The 11,017-nt window shown below is 42.6% G+C and overlaps 1 protein-coding gene across 1 annotated transcript in view; it reads left to right on the top strand.

Moving 5' to 3' along the window:
• Window positions 1-1,292: 1,292 nt before the first annotated feature.
• Window positions 1,293-11,017, top strand: part of LOC311138255 (rho GTPase-activating protein 39-like) — a 67,753-nt gene continuing 58,028 nt past the window's right edge. The window contains exon 1 of the mRNA XM_084172933.1: window positions 1,293-1,324. Coding sequence (XP_084029059.1) covers window positions 1,311-1,324 — 14 coding nt within the window. The 5' untranslated portion in view covers window positions 1,293-1,310. The remainder of the gene's footprint in view (window positions 1,325-11,017) is intronic.

The following is an 11,017-nucleotide window of genomic DNA, read 5'->3' as shown; positions in this document are numbered from 1 at the left end:
CTCACGCCTCTTTACTACTTTAACCATTCATTTTTCCCATAGGGCTGTGTTTCATGTAGGCTTACCCTGGCGTGACATTTTGATAACTGTGTAAATCTCTCTAGGACAAGGTGACTTTTATTAATATATTCACCTGTATTTACCCCACCAAAATTAAATGCTAATTAGCTGCTAATGTGGCTATCATAAAGAACTACAAATGCCATGATGATCTGGATGAGACTGACGAATCGAGGCAAAGGTAAGAATCTCTTGATTAACTATCTAATATCAGCTAAATGTAGTAATGAATAAATTGGTTAAAAACATGTAAATGGATAATTCTGTGAACTCTCTTGTGCAAGTTTTATATAGACACAATACCTGTTAGCAACGGTGTCAACTAGAGATGATGTGCAGGAGATTGCAGGGATTTGTAGTTTTGCATGATGTCTAGTTTGATGCTAATTGGCATTTTTGAATCAGAGAGTAAATAGAGACAAATATACTGATGAAAGTCACCTTTTCAGAGAGAGATGTACATGGTTATCAAAACGTCACGACAGGGTAAGCCTACACGAAACACAGCCCTTATTTTAAGTGTTTCTAAAATCTCCTATGGGAAAAATGAATGGTGGAAAAACGATTGGAACCATTCCCCTGTTTGACCGCTAGGTTGTATGGGTATTATGACACCTCCACCGTGGGGCTCTATAGGCCTACATAGTGAGCTCAGGATGAGTAATGAGGCAATGAGTTCTGTGCCATGAAACTCCACCAGCAGGTGTCTCTGTTTGCTTTCTTGTTGCTGACCCACTTGTCTTCAATCCAGTTCACTCTTCTGACTGTGATAAAATCAAAGCTAGTTAAAGGTTAATTATCTTTGATGCAGAACTATGTAGAACCAACCATCCTTAGGTAGGCCTACATTTTATATTCCTGAAGTCCAATTTTGGGGGACTGATGTCGTTTGGACTCAAGATCTTAAAATTACAATATTAAAAGTGAGTACTTTACACTGAAGAACTGAAACGTGAGTTATAAATCTAAAGCATCAACATTGGACTATTATTATTTACCAAGAATAGCCTCATAATTGTGTCGCATGTCCGGTCAGAGGTATGGCCATAGCAGGATGAGCGGGAACTACGGGGGTGCGGCCCGGACTCAAGAGTTGGGGTGACCCCCATCGTATGACTCACGTGCAGAGGCGGAGCCAACTGTCTCGTGTTCATACCGTCCAACGCGTTAGGAAAATTAACAAGAATAAATAAACAAGTTACACTATAAATTCAAGACCTAGGCAACGCAATGCTTACAATGTGAAGAAGATGTCCGGGATAAGGTAAGCTACCTTCTAAGGTAATTTAAACCTACCGGACAAGATTTAGAACATAAATAACTTTCACTCAACCCGCAACGCATGATTTGTTTGGCGTACTATTTTGAATTTCGAGCACCGACTAACTGAAGTGTAAAATGTTTTAATTGAGTTTAAAGTTTGTGTAACAATGTTACATTAGCTAGAATACAATGTATGGTTACCATAATCCAATATCCCAGTGAAGATGAGGAATGGTGGAGGAAAGTGATATTGCAATGGACAGAACTTTTATTATAGTGTAGTAGGCTGTCTGCTGTCCTGTTTATACAGGTTAATGCTGAATGATATTCAGTCAAATATGTCAGCGATGAATGGATAGTCATTTAGAATAGTTACCAATAAGTTTCCCCCATGTCTAGCTGAGGAACGCTCAACTCCTTTCTCTTATATCGAGGCGTTCCTTATCTACCCGATATCATGTTCTTTCATTATCATATAGAGACAATTAGCAGCCACATCTAATCGTGTTAAAAACTAAACCTTTATAACACTATAATCACCCAACATCAAAGGCTGATTTAACTTTTTCTCTATAAAGGCAGTATTTCCCATAGCTGTTGAATCCCTTTTGGGAATATTTCGTTTGCCTGTTGAGTTTAATTTAATTGCAAGTTTCCTGTTTAATTCTTGAACTGATTCGCAAATTGGCTTTAGTGGCTCTTTGCTGTGGTTAACAGACCAATTGCTGTGGTTAACAGACCAATAACCATAGCAGAAGACAAATGTTCCTAACCCATTTGTTGCATTGCTGTTTCACTCATGTAGGTTAGGATGGCTGGTGCTGTTAACTTGACTTGGTTTATTCAGACATTAATATTCTCCAACATCTGTCTCTATGTGGCAGGTAGCTTAGTGGTTAAGAGCGTTGTGCCAGTAACCAAAAGGTCGCTGGTTCTAATCCCCGAGCCGACTAGGTGATAAATCTGTCGATGTGCCCTTGAGCAAGGCACTTAACCCTAATTGCTCCTGTATGTAGCTCTGGATAAAAGCATCTGCTAAATGACTAAAATGTAAATGTATGCCTTAAGACAGATGTGCAGTTGCTCATTAAAACCTTTTTAGTCTCTCTCTTCTGCTTTCAATTTGTTTCTTGAAACAGATGGATAAATGGAAATAAATCTAAGCCACAAGCTCAAAGAAAGTCTTATGTGAATGCACTCAAGTTTTACTTCCCAAAAACCTCATTATTGATTAACATCAATTTAAATTGCGTTTATGTATTTGAATGTGTTATTGGTGTTAACTTTTTAAAGCAAGCATTTCTGTGTGTCGAGCCACCCCCTGCAGTGTCAACAGCATTGACATCTCAGTTTATAGTGGTTCAGGGGGACATTCGAGAACAGGGGTACTCAAGTACTACACTGAACAAAAATATAAACGCAACATGCAACAATTTCAAAGATGTTACTAAATCAGTCAATTTAAATTAATTAATTAGGCCCTAATCTATGGATTTCACATGACTGGTAATACAGACACGGATCTGTTGGTCACAGATACCTTAAACAAGGTGTGACCACCATTTTCCTCATGCAGCGTGACACATCTCCTTCGCATAGAGTTGATTGTGGCCTGTGGAATGTTGTCCCAGTCCTCTTCAATGGATGTGCGAAGTTGCAGGAGATTGGCGGGAACTGGAACACGCCGTCGATCCAGAACATCCCAAACATGCTTAATGGGTGACATGTCTGGTGAGTATGCAGGCCATGGAAGAAATGGGACATTTTCAGCTTCCAGGAATTGTCTACAGATCCTTAGCGACATGGGGCCGTGCATTATTATGTTGAAACATGAGGTGATGGTGGTGGATGAATGGCACAACAATGGGCCTCAGGATCTCGTCACGGTATCTCTGTGCATTCAAATTGCATCTGACCGGTACAGTTGAAACCGGGATTCATCCGTGAAGAGCACACTTCTCCAGTATTCCAGTGGCCATCGAAAGTGAGCATTTTCCCACTGAAATCAGTTACGATGCCGAACTGCAGTCAGGTCAAGACCCTGGTGAGTACGATGAGCACACAGATGAGCTTCCTTGAGATGGTTTCTGACAGTTTGCGGCATAAATTGTTCAGTTGTGCAAACCCACAGTTTCATCAGCTGTCAGGATGGCTGGTCTCAGATGATCCCTCAGGTGAAGAAGCCGGATTTGAGGTGCTGGGCTGGCATGGTTACACGTGGTCTGTGGTTGTGAGGCCGGTTGGATGTACTGCCAAATTCTCTCAAATGATGTTGGAGGTGACTTATGGTATCAAAATTAACATTAAATTCTCTGGCAATAGCTCTGGTGGACATTCCTGCAGTCAGCATGCCAATTGCACGCTCCCTCAAAACTTGAGACATCTGTGGCATTGTGTTGTGTGGCAAAACTGCAAATTTAACGTGGCCTTTTATTGTCCCCAGCACAAGGTGCACCTGTGTAATGATCATGCTGTTTAATCAGCTACTTGATATTCCACACCTGTCAGGTGGATGGATTATCTTGGTATAGGAGAAATGCTCACTAACAGGGTTGTAAACAACTTTGTGCACAAAATGTGAGAAATAAGCTTTTTGTGCATATGGAACATTTCTGGGACTTTTATGTTTCAGCTCATGAAACATGGGACCAACAATTTACATGTTTTTTTTTATTATTGTTCAATATACTTGAGAAGGTCCGGTCACACAAATACTTCCTAGGGTGCAAAGGTCCGGATTTCCTGCAATTCTACACATTTGACCATGTCTTATGTGTGTTTATATGATACCAGGGGTCGAAGCCCGACCGAGTTCGATAAAAAAAAAACATTATGTTAATTTTGTTTGTAGTCAGGACCCGCGGTCTGTATTGACCTAATTCTGGATCCGGACTGTGGTCCGCCAGTTGAGTATGGGGGTTCTAGAATGTTTTGATGACTTTCATTCCCATCACTGGTGGTGGAACCATCAGACATATGACTCACTCCAAGGTCCTCAGGAGCAAGCTGTCTGCAAAAGATACCATTTACAGTTGAAGTCGGAAGTTTAATACACTTAGGTTGGAGTCATTAAAACTCATTTTTCAACCACTCCACAAATTTCTTGGCAAGTCCATTAGGACATCTACTTTGTGCATGACACAAGTACTTTTTCCAACAATTGTTTACAGACAGATTATTTCACTTATAAGTCACCTTGGAGTGTATCACAATTCCAGTGGGTCAGAAGTTTACATTGACTGTGCCTTTAAACAGCTTGGAAAATTCCAGAAAATGATGTCATGGCTTTAGAAGCTTCTGATATGCTAATTGACATAATTTGAGTCAATTGGAGGTGTACTTGTGGATGTATTTCAAGGCCTACCTTCAAACGCAGTGCCTCTTTGCTTGACATCATGGGAAAATCAAAAAAAATCAGCCAAGACCTCAGAAAAAAAATTGTAGACCTCCACAAGTCTGGTTCATCCTTGGGAGCAATTCACGCCTGAAGGTACCATGTTCATCTGTACAAACAATAGTACGCAAGTATAAACACCATGGGACCACGCAGCCATCATACCGCTCAGGAAGGAGACGTGTTCTGTCTCCTAGAGATGAACGTACTTGGTGCCAAAAGTGCAAATCAATCCCATAACAACAGCAAAGGACCTTGTGAATAAGCTGGAGGAAACAGGTACAAAAGTATCTATATCCACAGTAAAACGAGTCCTATATCGACATAACCTGAAAGGCCGCTCAGCAAGGAAGAAGCCACTGCTCCAAAACCGCCATAAAAAAGCCAGACTACGGTTTTTGGAGAAATGTCCTCTGGTCTGATGACACAAAAATAGAACTGTTTGGCCATAATTACCATTGTTATGTTTGGAGGAAAAAGGGGAGACTTGCAAGCCGAAGAACACCATCCCAACCGTGAAGAACTGGGGTGTCAGCATCATGCTGTGGGGGTGCTTTGCTGCAGGAGGGACTGGTGCACTTCAGAAAATAGATGGCATCATGAGGAAGGAAAATTATGTGGATATATTGAAGCAACGTCTCAAGACATCAGTCAGGAAGTTAAAACTTGGTCGCAAATGGGTCTTCCAAATGGACAATGACCCCAAGCATACTTCCAAAGTTGTGGCAAAATGGCTTAAGGACAACAAAGTCAAGGTATTGGAGTGGCCATCACAAAGCCCTGACCTCAATCCTATAGAACATTTGTGGGCTAACTGAAAAAGCGTGTGCGAGCAAGGAGGCCTACAAACCTGACTACGTTACACCAGCTCTGTCAGGAGGAATGGGCCAAAATTCACCCAACTTATTGTGGGAAGCTTGTGGAAGGCTACCCGACACGTTTGACCCAAGTTATATAATTTAAAGGCAATGCTACCAAATACTAATTGAGTGTATGTAAACTTCTGACCCACTTGGAATGTGATGAAATAAAAAAAAGCTGAAATAAATCATTCTCTCTACTATTATTCTGACATTTCACATTCTTAAAATAAAGTGGTGATCCTAACTGACCTAAGACAGGGAATTTTTACTAGGATTAAATGTCAGGAATTGTGAGAAACTGAGTTTAAATGTATTTGGCTAAGGTGTATGTAAACTTCCGACTTCAACTGTATATGGCCTGGAGGCGTCCGCATGCTTTCCAGCCAAAACAGTTCGGAAGAGTTCGTGCATATATTATGATGAAATTAGCCAAAGTCTACGCCCCTTTTTCAGTGATTGGTCAACATTAGCGATTTTTCAGTGAAGCCTTTGTTGTCATTCAATGAGAGACGACTCGTTTTTATGCACATTTTTCATTGAGAAATACTGCACCAAACATCTTAGTTAGATGTAAAATTGCGCAACCTAAGATCTCCTTGGCAAAAAGGTCAAAATGAATGACTATTGCCACTTTTTTTCTCTCTTTTTTTAAGCGAAGATCTTTTAAGTTGAAATCCCTGAAGTGCTCGGACAGAATGGCAAGAACCTGCGTCTTGGAACAGAGAAATTGAACACAAAACCAGTTTGCTTTACTGTCTGCTCTTTCTGAGCTAAACATAGTTCCAAAAACAACTCTCACATTGAGGGGGACAGAAATGCTCCCTTTTTAAAAAGCATTCTTGTTAGAGAGGGCCTACATTTTGTCTAGCAAATTAACCTTACTTGAGCTTTTTTAATTTCTTACACACTTTCAGCAGGTTAGAGTAGGATATGAATGTGAGCTGCTGAGACACCTCACAATAGGATGTTGTCACCCTGTTTACTCTGTAGACTCACAATGGTCTGCAGACAAAGGAGGACAGGACACTGCATTCCTCTAGCAAGATTATCCCGGAGAAGACAACCAGGCCTTTTCCTTTTGGGAGAAATGTGACAATGCTAAGGCAGAATCCCCGTCACACGATGAATGGCTTTGATGATGGATGTGTTTGATTGGACCTTTTGAGGTCTAGTGCGATGTCTTTCATGTATCGTTGTTCTGTGGTGCCGATTGCTCGTTTTCTGTAGCGATGGGTCAAAACGTTAGTGAAAGACCACATTCTTTCATCCTAACACTCATTCACCCCACTGTGATTCTCTTAGGCTTTTACCAAGGTGATGGAGCTCTGTTTTGTCCATCCAAATGTGTGTGCCCCATCCCAATCCAACCTCTGACATCTGGAATCCTTCTTAGGCAGGGATAAAGGGCTGGCTTAACTCTCTGACCTCAGTGGTGGTAAACATGGTGTAGTGTTTTAAGTGCCCTTGCTCCTTCCATTAGGGTTACATTGAGACTAACAGTCCAATAGCTTCAGATGAGGTTCATGATTTAGAGAGACAAAACCTTCACCTGCATGCTCAGGTTTTTAGGTAGTAAAGTTTGAGTAACTGATTGAGTCGTCAACAGTAGGCGCTAACACAACAATTGTTTCCTGTTGTTACACATAGGTGTTGGAGGATGTCTTCATCTTTGATCGGAACAGCCCATTCCATTCCTCCCAGCCCTCTTTAATTGTGTTGTGACTAGAAATACAGTATGTTAATCCGATTCTACACCCTGGACCCCTAGAGAGTACATTATCTTTCCTGCCCCTCTCCTCCCTTGAGTTCCAGTGCAAATGTTAACAGCTTAACTAGCCTGTATGTTAGTCTGATCCAGGACCTGCCTGCCTGCAGTCAGCAGCCCATGTCCTCATGGGGGATCACCAGGACGGATGCCTCTTTCCTGTCTGGCTCACTGGCCACCTCTGACCCCCCTCTCAACTCGTAACTCGGCCCTGGTTTAGACACTGGGGTTAGGGGATGGGGGGTAGAGGCTGAGGCACAACTCAAAATGCAGTAACATACAAAGACTGTCTCAACTACATAGTTAAACAGCCGCACAACTAATGGAAAGGGTATTGATGGACAAGCCTCCAAGCAGATGGCCTAGGTTAACTCCTTATGGCCTTTTTTAACCACTTCACCCTTGGCAGAAACCCCTCTCGGACCTAAATGTTGGTTTATGTCTTCATTTGTTACATTTCACCCCCATTGTTCCTGTTATTGACAGCTGGCATACCGGACAGACAGGGAGTCTATCCTGTATTTGGTAAACACCCTGTCCTCTGTCCCTCAGTCCCTCAGTCCCACATGCTCCCTCTCGTCCAGAGGCCCTCTGACCTGATAAAGTGTTCATTTGTTAAGGCTGGAGATGAGGATTGGAGGAGGCATGTAGGGGGAAAAGGGGGCTGCTGTTGGTCAGGCTTTCCGCCTATGATAGAGGATTTATTTTGTTTTGACAATGCTGCTGCCTTATGTCTCAGACAGACAGTCACTGGGCCTGTCCTGCTGCTGCATCATGTCTCAGACAGACAGTCACTGGGCCTGTCCTGCTTCTGCCTCATGTCTCAGATAGACAGACAGACAGACAGTCACTGAGCCTGTCCTGCTGAGCTTTGAGGGGCCAGAAGTTCCCAGCATTACTGTTTAATACTGCTGCGTTAGTGGGAGGAAGCGCGGGGTAAAAGACAAAGCCTCCATACAGCCAGCATAGAGCACTGTTTCTTCTTACAGTGAGGGAAAAAAGTATTTGATCCCCTGCTGATTTAGTACGTTTGCCCACTGACAAAGACATGATCAGTCTATAATTTTAATGGTAGGTTTAGTTGAGCAGTGAGAGACAGAATAACAAAAACGCATGTCAAAAATGTTAAAATTGATTTAAATTTGAATGAGGGAAATAAGTATTTGACCCCTCTGCAAAACATTACTTAGTACTTGGTGGCAAAACACTTGTTGGCAATCACAGAGGTCAGAGGTTTCTTGTAGTTGGCCACCAGGTTTGCACACATCTCAGGAGGGATTTTGTCCCACTCCTCTTTGCAGATCTTCTCCAAGTCATTAAGGTTTCGAGGCTGACGTTTGGCAACTCGAACCTTCAGCTCCCTCCACAGATTTTCTATGGGATTAAGGTCTGGAGACTGGCTAGGCCACTCCAGGACCATAATGTGCTTCTTCTTGAGCCACTCCTTTGTTGCCTTGGCCGTGTATTTTGGGTCATTGTCATGCTGGAATTTCCATCCGCGACACATTTTCAATGCCCAGGCTGAGGGAAGGAGGTTCTCACCCAAGATTTGACGGTATATGGCCCCCTCCATCGTCCCTTTGATGCGGTGAAGTTATCCTGTCCCCTTAGCAGAAAAACACCCCCAAAGCATAATGTTTCCACCTCCATGTTTGACGGTGGGGATGGTGTTCTTGGGGTCATAGGCAGCATTCTTCCTCCTCCAAACACGGCGAGGTGAGTTGATGCCAAAGAGCTCAATTTTGGTCTCATCTGACCACAACACTTGCACCCAGTTCTCCTCTGAATCATTCAGATGTTAATTGGCAAACTTCAGAGGGGCCTGTATATGTGCTTTCTTGAGCAGGGGGACCTTGCGGGCGCTGCAGGATTTCAGTCCTTCACGGCGTAGTGTGTTGCTAATTGTTTTCTAGGTGACTATGGTCCCAGCTGCCTTGAGATCATTGACAAGATCCTCCCGTGTAGTTCTGGGCTGATTCCTCACCGTTCTCATGATTATTGCAACTCCACGAGGTGAGATCTTGCATGGAGCCCCAGGCCGAGGGAGATTGACAGTTCTTTTGTGTTTCTTCCATTTGCAAATAATCGCACCAACTGTTGTCACCTTCTCACGAAGCTGCTTGGCGATGGTCTTGTAGCCCATTCCAGCCTTGTGTAGGTCTACAATCTTGTCCCTGACATCCTTGGAGAGCTCTTTGGTCTTGGCCATGGTGGAGAGTTTGGAATCTGATTGATTGATTGCTTCTGTGGACAGGTGTCTTTTATACAGGTAACAAGCTGAGATTTGGAGCACTCCCTTTAAGAGTGTGCTCCAAATCTCAGCTCGTTACCTGTATAAAAGACACCTGGGAGCCAGAAATCTTTCTGATTGAGAGGGGGTCAAATACTTATTTCCCTCATGAAAATGCAAATCAATTTATAACATTTTTGACATGCGTTTTTCTGGATTTTGTTGTTGTTATTCTGTCTCTCACTGTTCAAATAAACCTACCATTAAAATTATAGACTGATCATTTCTTTGTCAGTGGGCAAACGTACAAAATCAGCAGGGGATCAAATACTTATTTCCCTCACTGTAGTTATTTTGTAGGCGGGCTCAAAGAAGGCCTCTGAAGCCGGGCTGCCAACATTAAAATGTTCCATCTAAACCAATAGGAAGGTTCTGTACAATCTTGTCTCACACACAGAGCAAGTTTGTTGCAGTGAGACCCTTGTGTGGATTGGGAAAGTGTGTAAAAAAAAAACAATGATTGCAAAGTTAAACAAACCATACAACTCTATGCACAACGACTACTTTAGCAATTTCCACTGAACATTTTCAAAAACACATTTACTAGAAGAACAGTGCAGATGCAAAGTTTGGTAACAAAATGACTGCACAAACAGAACAAACCGTCATTCTGTTACCAAACGTTGCATCTGATTCTGCACTGTTCATCAAGTAAATGTGTTTTTCAGTGGACATTGTTAAAAGTAGTCAATGTGCATAGAGTTGCATGGTTTGTTTAACTTTTCAATCATTGGTTATTGTTTGACATCCATTTTAAAGTGAAAAATCTGAGTCTCAGCATCATTCTGTTTCCGTGGAATTGCCCTAATGTAAAACTGTGAGTTGGAAATGTACATTGAAAGCCAATCCATTTTCAAGGGCCACCTCTTAAATACCAGGGCAGGAGAGGTGGAATGTGGAAACTGTTCCTGGTTTTGGATTATCGCAGCTGTTGAAGGAGGTCACCCCACATCCCCTAAACATGCCCCAAGCTCCACCCACTGGACTCCTGTGGAGGCCTCCGATTGGCTGCCTTGTGGCAATGGTAATAGAGAGAGTTCTAGTTGAATGAAGTCTGGTTGCTGATCTGACAACAGAGCCCATTGTCCCTGGCCATCAGGCATTAGCAAAGGGTGCACTGCACACACATTGTAAAGGATATGATTGTGACTCATCACAGGATAGGCTTGTCAGCTCTGCTTTTTATTCTTTCACTGAGCCCCTCTGGGTTTATATAACACTAGAAACTTCTCAGAAAGACAAACAAGTTATGAAATTCCCGAACTGTCGTTTTTACGTTATGAATCTGTTTTGGTGCAGAGTAGGGCTGACCTTATTTAGTCGACTGGTCGATTGTTTGGTCGAAAGGCTATTGGTCGACCGAGATTTCTTTGGTCGAGCAG

This window comes from Coregonus lavaretus (genome assembly GCF_964263955.1).
Source record: "Coregonus lavaretus genome assembly, chromosome: 12".
Lineage (NCBI taxonomy): Eukaryota > Metazoa > Chordata > Actinopteri > Salmoniformes > Salmonidae > Coregonus > Coregonus lavaretus.
This window is presented reverse-complemented; position numbering and strand designations above follow the sequence as displayed.